The sequence below is a fragment of the Conger conger genome, chromosome 4 (genome assembly GCF_963514075.1).
Source record: "Conger conger chromosome 4, fConCon1.1, whole genome shotgun sequence".
Classification (NCBI taxonomy): Eukaryota; Metazoa; Chordata; class Actinopteri; order Anguilliformes; family Congridae; genus Conger; species Conger conger.
Genome location: NC_083763.1, coordinates 62,732,281 through 62,749,675, shown reverse-complemented (window position 1 = coordinate 62,749,675; position 17,395 = coordinate 62,732,281). Strand labels below are relative to the sequence as shown.

The 17,395-nt window shown below is 42.8% G+C and overlaps 1 protein-coding gene across 4 annotated transcripts in view; it reads right to left on the bottom strand.

Annotated features, from left to right (window-relative positions):
• Positions 1 to 2,840: 2,840 nt before the first annotated feature.
• The window catches only part of stau2 (staufen double-stranded RNA binding protein 2), an 80,120-nt gene continuing 65,565 nt past the window's right edge, over positions 2,841 to 17,395 (bottom strand). For 3 of the 4 annotated variants that reach the window (XM_061237587.1, XM_061237588.1, XM_061237585.1), the window contains 2 exons: positions 5,437 to 5,543; positions 2,841 to 4,227 (listed from right to left, as the gene is read on the bottom strand). In XM_061237587.1, coding sequence (XP_061093571.1) covers positions 4,134 to 4,227; positions 5,437 to 5,543 — 201 coding nt within the window. In that variant the 3' untranslated portion in view covers positions 2,841 to 4,133. Of the gene's footprint in view, positions 4,228 to 5,436; positions 5,544 to 17,395 lie in introns of those variants that run through there. The other variant, XR_009708480.1, reaches the window with a different exon arrangement.

Sequence of the window (17,395 nt, the reverse complement as noted above, 5' to 3'; positions counted from 1 at the left end):
AGCATGCGTGTCATGGTAGGCACAGTATTACAGTATAGATGTATTTGTTTCTTTAGTTTGTGCCTTTAACCATTACAGATTATAGTACAATGCTAGACGATGGCAACACATTGGCTTTTTTCTGGTGGGATGAGTGGGGAAATCTTCAATTTCCTCTTACCCACTGAGCCATCTTCACTAATTCCCTGAACTATGCTGAGTACTATGATAGACTGTGACTCAGGGCTCTCGCTTGATGTGAGTCAGATGTCACTGCCCCTGCCTCCCCCCCAGCGAGGCCCAGGGAGCTGACGACATCCTCCCCCAGCCCCCCAGTCTGGAGGAGAACCTGCTGGGAGTTGTGATATCCCCTATAAACGCTCTGTGGGCCTTCTCAGTGGGGAGATGAGCACTCGGCTCAAGAGTGGGGGGAGGTGTATCTCAAAGCAAAACCGATTCTCACACCTGAGCTGCAGGTCTGCTCAGGGGCTGCGGTTCCTCCAGTCAGGAGCGAGGCCAGGAGAGAGGCGCGGGCGCTTGGTGTAAATAACACGCTTCTGCTGCACGCAGCTTCTCAGTGCATCCAGGAGAAATTCCTGGAATTTGCATGGTCTCTCTCTCTTCCCAGCACTGAAGAGGAGTTATGGCACACTGAGCATTCCCCATGTATTAGCTTACAAAGCTGTGAAACTTTCAACTAGAGAAACTTTCACTTTCAGTCGTGCTCCAACTCGGGGGAATTACAGTGACTTACTGCATTTATCCTTGCCTTGACCGAAACCCCCCACTTCAGTCAATGAAACAAGCAGATGAGAGGGTGATTCACTTCTTTGTACTCTTATTCCTACGGAGAATGGAGTCATGCAGCTGTTCACAGGGGAATTTTGAGCTAAAGTAAATAATCTGTGGCTCTAGGCAGGCATCTAACAGCACAATAACTGCAGCACCTCTATAAAAAAGGGAACGGATAGAAAAATCCCTTGTTACACAATATATAAGCAGTTCCACTGAATAAAAGAAAGCCCTTGGCACACTTTCATGATTCATTCACACTGAAAGGGAGCACAGTGCACTATTACATTTTCTTCTGGAATTTCATTGTCATTTGAAAAAGACATTGTACAGTGTAGAGTACTCTATAGTTTCTGCTTAGGAAATAAGCAAAAACTACAAATAATGAAAAACTAAAACTAAAACGTCTTATAACTTCAATCATTTCATGTGGTCTAAATGTTCTCCAAATACAGGCATGTCTCTATTCAACAACTAAAGCGCTGACAACCTTCACTGCTGCCACCATAGCTACTGTAAGAAATCATCTTTGTTAGAGGAAAGAAACAAGAGAAAAGACACAGCTCATAACACCGCATCTTCAGCTATAAAAGACCAACATTTGGTTTGAAGAAAAGGACCTGAGCTTCTCAAAGTAAAACCCAGGCGTCCACTGACACAATACCGTATTCTCTCAAAGTATGTGGAGAAACGATCCAGCTCAAATGTTCACCTTAGAGGGAATGAAAAATATCCCACGGCATGAAGCTCATGTAAATCTGGAATTGATGACAAGGTCTGTTGTGTTGTTGCATAGCTACGGCTGCTTTTGGACGGCAGTCAGTTGAAAACAAAATGCTGAACTGGAGGGAGTTTCAGGCTATGTTAGCAATGAACATGATCTCATAAAGTAAAGAAACTGATGAGCATATTCAGCATTTTGGAAAAAGGGTGGGAGAGGGAGAATAAGCATTGTATTAAGCTAAATAAGCAGGTATGTCCTTCTGAAGTGTCAGTGTTCATACACCCAATTCTAAGCTGTACTGAACTGATAACAAAACTGTGCACCTGTTGCTATGTTTAGCATGACCGCTCAATATAGCAGAGCTCCCTGATCAATACTGGCTGTTCAAGAGTTCTGCCTTATGGGAAAGAGCAGCAAAAGAACAGCTTTTCTTTAAGAGTTTTGTGCTATTAGAATAGTTTTTTTTTCCCCAATAAGAATTTGTCTTCTATAAGAATAGTTAAATGTATGATTTGTGATCATCCTTTCTTTAACTGGGGCAACATTGGCTCAGGAGGTAAGAGCAGTCGTCTGGCAGTTGGGGAGTTGCCGGTTCGATCCCGCCCTGGGTGTGTCAAAGTGTCCCGAGCAAGACACCTAACCCCCAATTGCTCCTGATGAGCTGGTTGGTGGCTTGCAGGGCAGACAATTGCTGTTGGTGTGTGTGAATGGGAGAATGAGAAGCATCAAATGTACAGTGCTTTGGATAAAGGCACTATATGAATGCCAGCCATTTACCATTTAACACACCTGCTTAACAGAGGAGCTTGTGCTCCTTCAATAACTCTTAGCTTCTTACAAGACACATTTCCTCAGTTATTCCTGTTCTGCTCATTCAGTCATACATGACTGAATGTTTTTTGTATATTTAAACTAGTTAAACTAAGATGTATTTGTACTGTAATTTGTGTGGAGAGCTGATTAAATTCAACAAGTATCAATGGCACTACTCTAAAGAGAGAATATACACTTTCCCCTCTCCCATAGTGAAGAAATATAAAGGTCATGTCCCAACTGAAGACCTCTTTTTTTTTTAAGCAAAGAAATCAGGAATGGATGCCAGCTCTTTACTCAGCAGTCAGGAGTAAAACCAGTCCATTGAAGGAGCTATTCCAGCCACTTAATCACAGGATAACCTAACAAGCAAGAAAATACATGTTTTATTGATAAGATAAATTATTTTTGTGTATTAATATTTGTAATCAGAGAGAATATCTGGTTATTTTAAGTACAGTGTGTGCTGTACACAGATGTATTAATGTGGTGAGCAGGCTCTACTGACCGTAAAATAAATCACAGCACAAGGTTTCAACATGAACTGAGGAGCTTTTACTGCATTTGGCCATTTCAGTAACAGACAGTTTGTTATTATACAATATATCCACAGTCAGATGACATACTGCTCATTATTGAACTTGTTACGTTTGAACACTTTTTTTTCCCAGACATTTTCTTTCAGGATTTCCATGTGAATATCCAATGTACTTCCCCTTCTTGACGTTGTTGTGGGTCGGAATGCAGTCATTAAAAACACTCAGTTGATGCACTGGTGGGTCAATACAACACACAAAATGGGTGTAGATGTGTTTGACAAAACTGGGTGGAAAAGAGAAAAACCATAGATATAGATTTACTAGACCTGGTCAAAAGCTCTATTTAACTTGCTTAAAACTACCCAATCCCATCAAGACAGGATATACACACAAGGCATAGCAATTCTAGAATCGCAGCAGCTTCTATTGCAGAATAGTAACATTTTAGTTCAAGGAAAATATTTCAATTTAATGCTATTCAATATGGCCGCCCGGTTCTAGCTTTCCTCAGTTTGCTTTATAACCAGAAGCATTCTAGTAATTCTATTTCCAGGGGGGGAACCATGTTAGAGGTCAGGTTCACCCAGATCAGCCACCCCAGCTCCTAATCCAGGAGGAAGCACCTCTATTCAATACTTCTAACATCAGTTCATGAACTTCACAATCAATTTTAGTTTTGTTGTCAATATATATCTTATTTTTATCCGTTTTTTAAATTTTTTTTGCATATGGTATTCTGCAAGTCATACATATCCATATAGATATATGAATGCTTAATGTCTGCATAAAAGGTAAGCTGGGTGACTATATATGAAGACAACAACTACAACTTTCACAGCACTGCCATTGGTTAATCTTTAAATACTCAAGCATTGTTATTCATAGAGTAATAAAAAAAGTAATGAAAACCACAAAAAATAAGCTGTGCTAGTGTGGTCTTGCTCACTATACCTTTCTGTTTTCAATAAGTGGCATGATGTCCTTTTTCTTTTATTTCTTTAACCATGCCACAGGGCAGCAAACTGAAAAAAATATCTATCGAAAGGGAAAATTCTCTATGCATATTCTGTTTGATTTCCCTTATTTTAACAGTACCATGCATGAATTCATTCACTGGTTGTTTTCATAATTACTGGAATTACATATAAATGATCAATAAATGTAATGTGTTAGGATAGTGTTGTCTTCACATAGACTCAAATAATGGCGTTTAGTCAGTCATTTCCTGGTACACATCCACCCTATTGCGTGTTGACAGGTTTATAAGGATGCAGTGGTCGCCGCTCCTAGACGACGGCCTTTGAATCCTTGCAGTCCTGAGCGGCAGTGCCTGAGTTAGTCTGTTTATTGTCCGTCCTCTCCCCCAGATGTTTCGCTTGTCTGAAAGATGAATATATGGAGAGCCCTGTTGAGTGCTGACTCAGCACGTCTCAATAGACATGTTTATACGCAAACGCCACCTCGGGATCGAAGGTCATCACCAGAGGTGGCTCTTTAAAAAGGAAAAAAATATTTACGTTCAGATAACGCAGCAGCCAAAGTCCTGCGTTGTGGGAAAATCAACAGTAAAGAAGACAAAGGTTTTCCCTGGGACTGAAGCGAGCCCTGCTCGGACAGTGAACGCACTCCGCCCAGCCCGTCCTCACTTGGCCGAGGATGCAGACTGTTCAAGAACAGCCCTGTGGCCTTTTCCAGGCACACCTACTGTGAAAATATTCTTAATTGCTGCAGCTACTTCCTTTTGTCTGCCCATCGTTTCCACTCTCAGATTTCCGTTTGTCTAAAGGCTCTGCAGTACAGGGGCTGGGGGGGGTGAATGTGTTCCCACGGCTGCCTTTTGAGTGTGACTGTAATGAAAAGCACGCAAAGCAGCCAGAATGAAGCGGAATACCTCAGCTGCACGGCGAGAGTCTCGGCCTCCACTAGAGGAAGCGCTGCTTACAGAAATGTCTACGGCCAAGGCGTGATGCGCCAGCGGCTGTGTGGGCCTCGCTGGCCTGTGGGACACGCAATGGACACGGCACATGTGTGTAGAACCGTCATGCCTCTGACTAACATTTAAAGGACACATTTAATGCATCTATGTTTGGGGCTGAAGGTGGCTGAGAGTATCACCTGCTGCTGCCTGGAGAGGGTACAATGGCCATTATAGCTGCAATGTGAAATGGGCAAAGCAGAAAGCCTCTAGTGCAATGTGTGTGTGTGTGTGTGTGTGTGTATGCGTGAGTATATGTTATATATGAATTAGTATTATTTATATTATTAAATAATTATATTATTTATAAATTATTAATGATTTGAATTATTTGCATAAATAAATGAAGGGTAGCTGAATACTGATGAAACCAGCAGTATCATTATTAAATTATTGAAGATAGTATATGCAGGTTTGTGTGTGTGTGTGTGTGTGTGTGAGAGAGAGAGAGAGAGAGAGAGGGGCATAGCGATCCTGAAAGCACACTGACACAGACTTCAAACCTGATCCAAGTTGGCATCTCACATTACTGTAGTAAAAATGTACAAAATATTACAAAATTATGTTTCCACATACCAAAATTCCCAATTTACGACCAAACGAGTGATACTTACAGTTCTGCCTGTGCATATTTTTCCCGTGATCCATTCTCCACTTTGATTGGTCCATCCACCGGGTCTAGTCCTTGTTCCGACAGCTGTTTCAAGGCACTTAGAGCAGCCTGTAGGTGGGGAACAGACATCAGCTGCTTTTCAAATAACACTATCGGAAACCCCATGCCAACAGGACACTCTCTGCCATCACTGTTTTCATTGGCCATCTTCCTTTAGATATGTTGCTGTGTGCTTTTTGAGTAAACACTTCCATTTTGCGCTGGGGCTTGGCTTTCCGCAGGCCATGGTGTGAGCGTACGCAGAGCTGTAAAAGGGCCAAATGGCTCTTGTTTCTCCACAGGGAGGAACGCTTCCCTAACAGGGTTTCTGCGAGTGGTGGCTCCTTCGTTTATCCTGAAGCAGACGTGCACCATCCATCAAGACAGTGGCAACAGAGGCTTACTTCATATCACACGCTCCTCATTAATAAACAAGCCACAAATCTCTTATAAGAGTTCCTGTTCATTCTGAGCTGACTGCAATGCATTTGGAAGAGTCTAAGAAGGGCTGTCACTAAAAGGCTAAATGTTTATTCCCTGAAATTCCTTAAAACTGCAAAAGCGAAAAAAATACCAACAAGTAATTTTTAAGTCTCATATTGAGACTTAAAGATTTTATTTATAATGAATGTTCAGCTAAATAAGACAAAAATAATGCCAATGATGTGAGACAGGCTCATTTCAACATTTGCCAATGGGGTAAGAAACTTTCACTTGTCAAGCAAACAGGAACTTAAAACAAGCCACTAATTTATTCTTGAGAGAAAAAAAAGATCTTAAGACAAAAAGGCTTGTTAAGTGTATTCCCTGTGCAATGATAACACAACAGTCCTCCCATTGTCAAGGAAAAGAGTATGCACATGGTGAAGTCAACCACATACTGTAACAGAAAACTGTTTTTGATTCCGCCCAAAAATGATTCGCTGTGCAAAACCAACAGCAATATCTACCCTAAAAGGGCCTGGACAGACATCAGAGAAAGTGAGCTACAGTAACACCCTGCATTTCTGATGACAGTCAGATTCCCCTCTCATTTTATCAGTTCTCTATTAAAACAGGCTTCTGAGCTATTCCTCAAATCCACCCAACAAAAACAATTGTAACCGCAGAATCTGATAGATGGTGAGAGTACGGGCCACTGAAAACAGGTAGGTTAAATAGGCTAAATAATCATTTACTTTGACCTCAAAACAGGGACCTCAACCTCCAATCCTGGAGAGATATGGTGACTGCGTATTCATCACTAAAGTATTTAATTTATTTAAATGTATTTAAACAGTCTGTACACATCGTTTCCTTGGCTACAATTGAAAGGAACCAAGCTGAAGCTACAGTTCTCATGGACTTGAGTTTGAGACCCCTCCCCTAAATATACCATGTGTGTATTATCTATTGTCAGTTAAACCATATTTAGTCAATTTAATAAACAATACATTCAATAAACCATGAGGATGTAAATACTGGAAAATAGATACTGCAATTGCATTCTTCACAGTTCGTTTCCACATAATCATTCTGGTTAGATTAACTGTTTATCAATTTCTGTGCCTGATAAAACCATTTCTAAGTCTATCCAGCTCATTTATTGTACAACATTAACTAGTACATGGAACAATAAAGGATTTTATAATCACTCTCAATACCGTGATGTATTTCATACAGGGCCATGTATAACCTGTTTTATCAGGGGGATTGTTTAGTTTTTGTCTTCATTATTTACAGAACATGCAGTTGTGTATAATCTGACTTGAATGTTCATCTCTTGACCAGCACTGATGTTTTTATAATCAAACTATTATGAGATAATGATCCAGCAACAGCAGTATGACAAATTCTCCATAATCTATATCGCTACTTAGCCATTTAAGGGTAAAAGGAAGGTTGAGTTTCTCAGGCTGAGCCGCTGAGGGTGCGATGTGTTTCTGGCAGGGGGAGAGTCCCAGGACATAAAGATGATTTGTGTGGCCCATGGCGGGGTGTGTGAGAGATGGGCTGACTGCAGGGGCAGAGACACCTGGTCCTGCACCAGCCTGGGCCGGGCCGGGGCGAGAGGGGCTGACACGCACTCTCCCAAATCCTGCCAATTGAGTCCAGATGTGCGGGGCGGCCCGTGCGCTCCTCGGGACCAGGGAGATGACATAAATCTCACAGCTGACAGGAGGTCCCGCTGAGCGCCCCCACCCTACCACACACCCCCCCTCCGCTGGCCCGCTGGCCTGGGAGGGCCCAGGATACCAGGACAGATGTGCGCCTCCCGGGCCAAAATTAATCAGGAATTAACATCGCCCCAATTACGTACCCAGCTAGGCGCCCAGCTGTAGGGAAAGTGAGAGAGGATTCCTGTCCTTACCGTCCGACACTTCCCACCATGCCACTTCCCTGCCATGTCACAGCCCTTCCTCCTATAGGCAATTCCTTAAAATGACGGCCTTCTCCCTGTCAGACCGCCACAGGCCAGCTCGATGGCTGGAGATAACCTTTCATGCACGGAGCTCAATGTGAACAGAACAGCACTGTCACATCAGAACTGCTCAAGCCTCAGACCTGCACATACCAGCCTGTGGGATAAGGCAAATTCCACATGATACAGATTTACAATACAGCGCCTTCCAAACAAAGCAGTGCATGGCTGCATCCAGCAGTCTCTAATTTTAACTACGCCCATTACTTCAGTAATCCAGAGGAGGCCAGGGGCCACCAGTAGAAACTGAAGGCAGCATACGTTAGGAGCCCAGCCTTGCAGCTGCATTAGTCTCATTAATTACTGACATACAGCGATGGCGCAATCACATCTCTGCTGGCTCAAGCCTCAGAGGGAAGACCTCGGAATGGCAGCCATGATGACTCACTGCCTAACTGACTGAGAAATTAGTTTCTTTGAATTTGTTAAGTTCATTCTTTGAATATTTTATCTGCAATCTACCCTTTCAGCTCATCTGTCATTGAACTTTACTTGTGCTCTTTAAATGTTACGCATTAAGGTGCGTGCACTCATTTGCAATGTATTCACAATCCTACAGTCGTGTAAAAAAAACTGGATGAATTTTATGATATACTTACTGACTGTAGAATACATTAAACATACATACATTTAAATCCTTAAAAAGCAGTCATATTGCTACTGGCACTATGCTACCTGCACATGGCGAACCACAGATAGAACCTAGCCCTGCAAATATTTAATAATTTCTGGTATGCAGTATATTGTTACCAGACATAAATTTCCATGTATTTTAGGTTTAAAAAAACAAATTGGTTCATCATGTTCAAGCAAACATTCAAACGCAGAGTTAACTTCTCAATATCCTTCCTAGATTTAAAGCTAGCATTCCAAAGTCACAGGAATTTGAGCATTCATACAAGTACAGCTTTCATGTTACACCCGTTATCTGTACTCATCGGGATTTTAGTCTCAGCATCTTTCCGTGGACATGCCTGATGGATTTCCAGCACATGTATGCACTTCAGCTAACTACTGAGCTGAATCCACATTGGTTTGGTTTGGATGTCCACTGTCCGCTAAAACTTAAACTTGAAAGATAGCGGTGCGGAAGCCGCCATATCAAAGGATATTAACATTTGTCTTCTCCTCTTCCGTTAATTGTAATCATAGGCACGATTACCGGTGTTGAGTATATACAATAAGGGTCTCTAAATAAATAACTGGCATACATCTGCTTCTTGCAGCGCAGATAAACACCATTAATCAACTGTGAGACAGGCTCTTGATAAACCACTGGCAACACATCACTAAACAGCACGGGCTAAGATAAATACACTGCTATCTATTGTAACATCGGCCAATTACATCATTATTTTTTTAATGAGATAAAGTGGCCATTGAAGTGGGACTGTCTGAGATATCAACACACTGAAATATGTTTAGTCTAGTGGATGGACCTGGAAGTGGTCCATCTCTGTCATTGAGAAAGGGTCCAGTCATACCCCATACTCCTTTTAAAGGCCCCACTTAATGAAGCTGCCCCCCTGCCATAGATAACAAACCAGTATACACCAAGGGGATCAGTCCGCTAAATTAAAATACTCAAAACGCTCCCGCTTTGCTTTCATTCATCTGTTCAGCTGCAGTTCAAAGGATGGAAAAACACTGGAGTTTTGACAATGGAAAAACACGGTGGAATTTTTGTTTCCTCCGCAAAGTGAGAGGGGGAAGATTTGTGAAAGGACGATCATCATCAGTCATGGCCGGCCAGCGCGTAACGGTCTTCCTGACTGTATTTTCAATTCCCTGACCGGCCCGGCTAAACGACCAACCGGCTCCCCCCCAAGAGACTTGCCCCGTGTGGCCGTCTGATTGGCCGCTGGGAGGGGGTGTGATGGATCGCCTGGATCAGTTTGCTCAAAGTTTACAGTCAAAAATTCACGTCTCTAGTAGACTCTGAGAGCACCTCATTACAGTGTCTGTTTGACATTGCGATGGCTCGGCAAGCTCAATTTTCAATAAACGGAGGCAGCGAGGGAGGTTTAATTTAACTCTGAAACATTTTTGGATTAATAAGGTGGACCGCAGAGGTTATTTCCAGCCAAGGTGTGTGAACAGAAGCAGAGGGCGGCAGGTGGAAATGAGCTAAGAGCACACAGGAGAGCAGTCTGTCACGCACGGCTCTTAATCATAGAGCAGCTTCATCAGGCTGTGCAGTGTCAGGAGGCTCTGGGATCCATCAAACACGAGCTGGACCTGGGACAGGTTCACTCCTGATTGGAGCTGAGGATGATCCAGTTCTCTGAATGGGCCGAATAGCCTCTTCTCCTCAGCACACTTTCCCATGTTCGTCAGCTAACCCCATGGAGGCTGGGGGTTCAGGCTCAGCTCAGCTCACATGCTCAGGAAGTGTCTCCTTTCATCATTCACAGCCCTGTCCTGCCTCCAAAGTCCTCACCGTGGGCTTCCTGCCGCCCAGCTTCTTTTGATCAGAACCGCATCACATGTTGCTGTTGCCACCTCAGCTCCAGAGAACAAAGCGGAAAGAACCCGGTTTCCTTCGCTATGAATTGGAGATGAGATTCGCTTCTGCATCTTTGGCAGGATGATCAGAAAGACAAGCAAACAATATGCAGGTGCACATACAAACAGAAACACACAAACAGTACACTCAATGATATGCTTTTCTCATCCATCCAATAAGTATGAACACTCCAAAAAACATTTTTTGGACGGACCGTTTCCTGATGAAAAGCATCTGAACAGACAGCTAAGAGATGGTTAGGCCATTGAGTGGTTATGGATGGTTGCGAGTTTAATTCCTAGCAGGGCCACTGCGATAAGCTACAGTAGTGTGCTACTTAACCTGCATTGGTTTAGTAATATAATCCAGCTGGATAAGCGATTCAGCCTAATGGTAATGCTCACAGGTGACCGTGAGCAAAAGCACCACTCAAACTGTATTTGTCAAAGAACAATGAAAACCAACAGATGTGTCCTGCGTTAAAACAGAAATACATTGCTGACTGATCGATTTCATGAGGGTAAAACCAAAGCTAGTTGTGAAGAAACGCTACACAGCTAGTAAGCACACGTTACTTTCATGAATAGGGAAATGGATAGAAAGTTTTGATGTGGCAGGGTCTCTAATTGGGGTCCAGGATAGTGTTATTGTTGGGAGAAAGTTGTGCCTTTTCAAAAGCACATATAAAAGAGAGAGCGGCCACTGCCTCTCTGCTGGGCAGTGGTAATATGAGATTAGACTGGACAGAGAGTCCCATAAAGCTGACAGTCCTCCCCACATCAAAGCCCTGGAGCAGACTGATAGTAACATTCCTGCAGGTCTGCTGGGACCCCGGAGCGTCTCGCTGAGGGGCGCTAACCCGGGGGGCTCCGGACCACCCCTCCGCCAATATTTCACACCCATAAAGAGTGTGCATCGGTCCGCCGTGCGGTTCGGAGGGCCGCAACCCAGGCCGGTCCTGGATACGGTCTGCAGACAGGACATACCACAGCCCTGGGCTCAATGAGCTGTGAAATCACACCAGAGCACGGACCCGATAGGAGGGAGATGTGGAATTTCAGCTCCAACGTACACACACTCAGACAGCACCTGGAGCGTCCCGTAAGCGCATCCACATGATGATGTCAGCCTGCAAGGTGGAGACTGCTTAGCAGCCGCTGGCCTCTCACGCAACACAGTGTGATGTACTGCGTGGCCTTGCATTAACAGCTTTTAGAGCTCTCCACATTCCACACTGTTTTAACACCGTCAGCTTGGTATCCATGTTAATTGTTCCCCATCTGTGCAGCCAGCCATCAAAATCTGTGTTGACTGCGCTACACTTTTCAGAGAACCAGGCCATGGAGAGCACAGGATCCTAAACCGTACTGTAGCAGGCAGTGTTCCTGGGGAGTGCAGCTCCTTGGTTCTGCATCCCTCTTGTTAAAAGCAGATTATTAAAATGAGCAGGTGAGAGGGACGTAAGCAAGCTAGATGCACTTTGAAGTGTTTCTACACAGGGTCCGTATCCCACAGCTGCCCTGACAACTCCCAGCTGGCGACCAATTACGGCGCAGGAGACTCAGGTGAGAAATTGCTTTAATAACACTGGGGTCAGATGGTTTCTGGCACACAGCTGTTTACTGAACACATCTCAGCACTGGCCTTGGTCTGCCAGCCCACTGCTGATCTATCGGGTCAGATGTTACATACGTAAGCGTCTCTTCTCCCCCCGTCTAGGCCTTTTAATTTGCACGGAAATTCCCACGGACCTCGGAAGCTGCCACCCAATCAGAATTCTTCCAAAACAAACAACCTTGGATTACAAGGAGATGCACTCAGCTGAATGAAAGTGCTGGGTTTGTGAATATGTGGCTCTCTCTCAGATTCTGTGCACATGTAAAAGAGATGGGACACTCACTCATCCGAAGGGAAAAGCACTTATGGAATACTGAAATGGAAAGCACCCTGAAATGGTCTTTAGTACTGTGATTACAACTGTAGAAAATGGACATTACAGGTCACTTGCTGCCACTCTGAGGTGAGAAATAAGGCCTTCTTCCAGGAGACAGATGAGTCATAGCTAGACAGCTATAGCATATGTGAATCTGATGGAAATAGGAATAGAGCTTGTTGCTAGGAGAAAAATCAATCCTGTCACTTTCTCATTGGCAGGTATTTTAAAGGTAATGATTTCAGTGAAGGCACCAACATGGTCAATGAAGCAAATATGGCATGTGTAACCGGTTTAAAAATAAAACAAAGGTGATCTCCAAGGAAACTATACAGAGATCTATATTCCCCTCCTATATAACCCTGTGCCGACAATTATATGTGCTGTCCAATGAACTGAAATTAATTCTGTGCAACTCATCCGCAGTGCTTTCAATGGGAAACACGATTCACTTTTTTTCTCATCAATTCCATGCAAATGTTGTACCTCCAGTTAAGATTCAAATTAAGATGTCTGTCATGTCTGCATCAGAGGCTCGTGGGTACATCTGGCATGCCAGATTAAATGCAGGGCAGTAATTCAGAAAAAAGTCAAGTAAAATGTGTCAATATTAGAATGCCATTCCACACATTCCTATAATATTGTGCACTTGTCCACATATGACAACCGGGGGTGCAACAAATCTACATACAAACCTCTCTAAAAGATTCCTCATTATAATCTGATGCACAATCAGTGGACAAAGCGCTGTTGTAAGATAGCTGGTAATCCTCTGAAGGAATACACAGGCTTTGAACATTTCATTAAATGTAAATCCCTTTCAGCTCGATGAGCTTCAACCAAAACAGATCCAACTGCGGCACAGGGGTCGTGAGGATTTCCATTTTCAGCAATTACTTTCATAAAAAAGAATCTTGTTCTCTTGCTGAAAACTTAATTTCAAAGAAACATCATTAAGTTGAAAAGGATTAGATTACATCACCCACAGTTTTTTTTTTGAGGCTTTAAATAAAGTTAATAAAATTAGGAAAAACAATTAAGAAAGAAATAAACATTTAAGCCATTGAGCAGAGCATAGGAATTATTACATAAATCCCCCTTATCCAAAGTAAATTAATTCTTCTTAGAATTATAATCTTAATTAGCAAGATTAAGAAATACTCAATTTATCTTTTTAATTCTGAAAAAACCCAGCCACTGCATTGCGAGTTATGGATTTTATTCTGAGGAAAAACTAAAATGCTCCCACTGTAGACTTTGTTTTCACTCTTCATTGTTTGGCTACACGGTTTGAAATAAATACAAAAAAGATGGACAAATGGTGCAAAAAAAATAAAAGATTTTTGTTTTAATAACGCAGCCACACAAGCGATAACTGGAACCCCGCAGGTCACTTGGCGCTTCTGTTTGAGCCCCGCTTTGAGGACGTCAGGCCACTCCCTGTGTGGACCATCCTCATTGGCCGACCTTAAGGTCCAGCTTTGGAGCGCTCCCAAGACACACAAAGCTCTGTGAACTTTCGCGAATGAGAAAGCTCTGATTTCAAATTACATTTTTAATCATTTTCTGATCCAGCCAAATGTCAGAATGGCATTTGGCTCAGTTCCCATGCAGTGTACACCATGTTCATACAGCATAAAGTGATGCTATAAAGACGATATGAAAAGAGTAAACAAACCAATGTTATTCTGAAGTTGCAGCTATTTTCTGAGACATACCATGATGAGTTAACTAAAGTCCGACCAAAGCTGCTGGAAACGCATTCACAATGTTCAGTGCGTACAAAATGTTTTCAAAGCATTTACAACTCAAAGATCTGTATGGCTGAGCATATTTTGTAAGCAAATTACAAAGCCCGCTGACAAAACTCGAGATATTGCCTCCACATGGCTGAGGTCAAGAATTTAAAGTCAATAATGGGCTTGTCTTCTTTTTCCCCCAAAGGAAAGGGAGTTTGCAACATAGGAAGACATAAATTATGGCATGAAATGCAGGGGCATGTCATGCATCATTTAGAGCAGAGAGGTCTGCTCTATCCTCCTGCCATTTGAGCACGCTGGATGGCACCTCCCATGTCTAAACAGATACCACATGGGAGAGATTGCAGGCCCAGCTTACTGTCAGATCCATATCACCCAGGATGAAGCAGACAGGTCAGGGCTCTGCTCAATAGTCCTACAGCGAATCCATAAAAACAGCAGCAATCATGAAATATCATGAAAGGGATCAGGAGATACTCTCCTTGGAATCTGTATGAGCTTTGCACATTGGCAAACACTAGGCTGGTCCCTAACTGAAGTGAAATCTGTCCATCTGTATTAACTGGCAAGAGCATGGCATTGATTCAAAGGCAACACACAAAATGGTAGGTTGTAAAAACCTACTACATTTCAATGTAGTGAAATAAACACTGTTGACTTTCTCCAGTGCATGAAAATATTTATGATTATACGTCAGCCACGGATGAACAATGCTGATGTGCTATTTGGCATATGGCACTGCCACATCCAAATTAGGTTGTTAGGTAATGCTCGGAGTATACACTCATTGGAAACCGTCCCTCTCCTATGACACTGATAGAAACATATTTGTGGTTTTATATGAATACAGGATACATTTGACCTTTTATATGAATACAGGATAAATCTTACCTACATTTTATCTACGGATACACAACTGCCATAAGCCATAATAATATTATGGCCAATGAACTGCTTAAAATATGACCTAATTGCTTTAAAAAGTCTTCTATCCTGGAGTATGCCTTGACTTGAAACAGGCTGCCCGTAATTACATACACGTGAATCCCTTTTTTAAGATATCGCGGCAGTCAACAATTTCATTAATTGCCATGATTGCACTTGAGAAACACACAATGTACCGGGACAAACTGGACCTGGCAGAAATTAAATGGGAGGAAAAAGAACAGCAGTCTGTCAATAATGTAATGGAAGCCAGGGTTGCCACAGGGCATGAGACTATGCATTCATTCATCAAAATGGGACCGTACCTACTACAGAGGGGAAGAAGGAAATGCCTTCAGTTCATTGATACATACAAGGGCTTTATGGTAAGCAGAGACAAATAAATACATCAAAGACAAGATGTGTATGACACGCTCTATGAAAAATGCATGACTACTGCCTCAAGAGATATCGTTCAGAAAACTAACCTCATTCTGAATTTGACTCACCGACAAGACTGACACAAACAAAGCCAAATTCAATCTGTCCAAGGCAAGGGGGAACTGAAAGAGAATACGTGTGTCTCAATGGACCCAGATCCATTTTTATCATGTCCTGTCACTTTCTGCACTTCCAGCAAATTGGCGAGTTCCAGCAGTAGCATTCAGGCAGTGGCTAACCTAACCACAATGCCTTTTGGGACTGAAACTAACCTTGATTGACAACATAAGAGGGAAGAAAACTGTGGTGATGATGAGATCTACACAAGGGCATAGAATTCTACAGTGACTGTGCATTTCCTGTGTATAGTCATGGGAGTGACTCGTACTTTGATGCTGATGATACAATTAATTTGTTTCAACCACCACTGCCTTGGACTGTAGAGGATACTGCAATTAACAGACTGTTTTAAAAATTATTATCAGGTGTATTTATAATCAATTGCTTGTGGTAAAAATGTTGTGAATGGTTAATGCCTCGGGAGAGTCAGCTATTGGCATGGAAAACTTTCCAATGGCTGTTTCCTGGTGGCAAAAATGGTCCACATCATTTAAGAATTAGGATTTTGATCAATGTCATCTGATTCACACCTGATAATATTCCCATGTGGATATGGGGGAGGAGGAACTTTGCGCGGTGCAGAGTGATTGATTCAGTTCTTCTGAGCTTTCCAAACCACTGACACTGGAGAAGAGGATTCCCCCTTCATGGCAGACAGATAACCCAAGCAGGATGGAAGAGTGTGTGGGACCTGGCAACAGTCTATCAGTACTCCCCATCACCTCTGCCCCACCTGGACCTCCCAGCCAAACTCTCAGCCATCTGAAGAGCACATTTCAATGAGTACTGGGGGGGAAAGGATGGGGTTTTGTTGTGAAAGGGGAGTGGGAGAGAGGGGGCGTTCAGCAGAGATAAGTGTGGAAGTGAAAGGATGCAAATGTGGCTGCGGTTATCAACAGCCGGCTGTCACGTCACTTTGGCACACAATGGAGAGACCTTTATGTGACAACTTAACTCCTGCTGTGATCTTGGGCTGGTGCCAGAACAAAACATGCTCCTGGTATTTAAAAGAATAATAAACTGAAAAATGAATTGCTTTGTCTGAATCAATAATCCGGAGCATGTGTACGGCTACAGCCCTGTCAGTAGTTGTGTGGCCTAATGTGTGGTCTCATGCTTACTGTGTGGCCTAATGATTAATCTGTGCTTCTGAAAGGGCCTCACCAGTTTGCTACTGACCCCTGCATGATACACTACTGATAATGCTACGAACAGTTGCCAGATGAATACAGACAGTAAATGACTGAGTGTTAAATCTAGTGGTGGATTCAGAGACAAACCATTGTGCACCAAAGAGCCACATTAAGAGATGTGGAGAGCAATTGTGGAAGACTGTATATACTTAAGAGGTCATTTAAGTAGTCACATGTCTGTTTCTTCATCAGCAGTTAGATAAAGATGTTTAGCCAAGCTGTATGATCAAAAATGTTTTGCTTAAGAGTTCATACAGCAGGAACTAGAATATGTACATTGTTGGAACAATATAGAAAGTGTACAGTTTAGACCTAAAACACAGTATATACACTGATGAAATAATGTGTATTGTGTCTGACTCACTGAGGCATGGACTCTACAAGACCTGTGAAGGTGCTCTGTGGTATCTAGACGTTAGCAGCAGATCCTTTAAATCCTGTAAGTTGCAAGGTGGAGCCGCCTTGGAGCCTAACTTGTTGTTCCAGTACATCTCACAAATGCTTGATCAGATTGAGATATGGGGAATTTTGGAGTCCAGGGCAACACCTTAAACTCTTTGTCATGTTCCTCAAACCGTTCCCA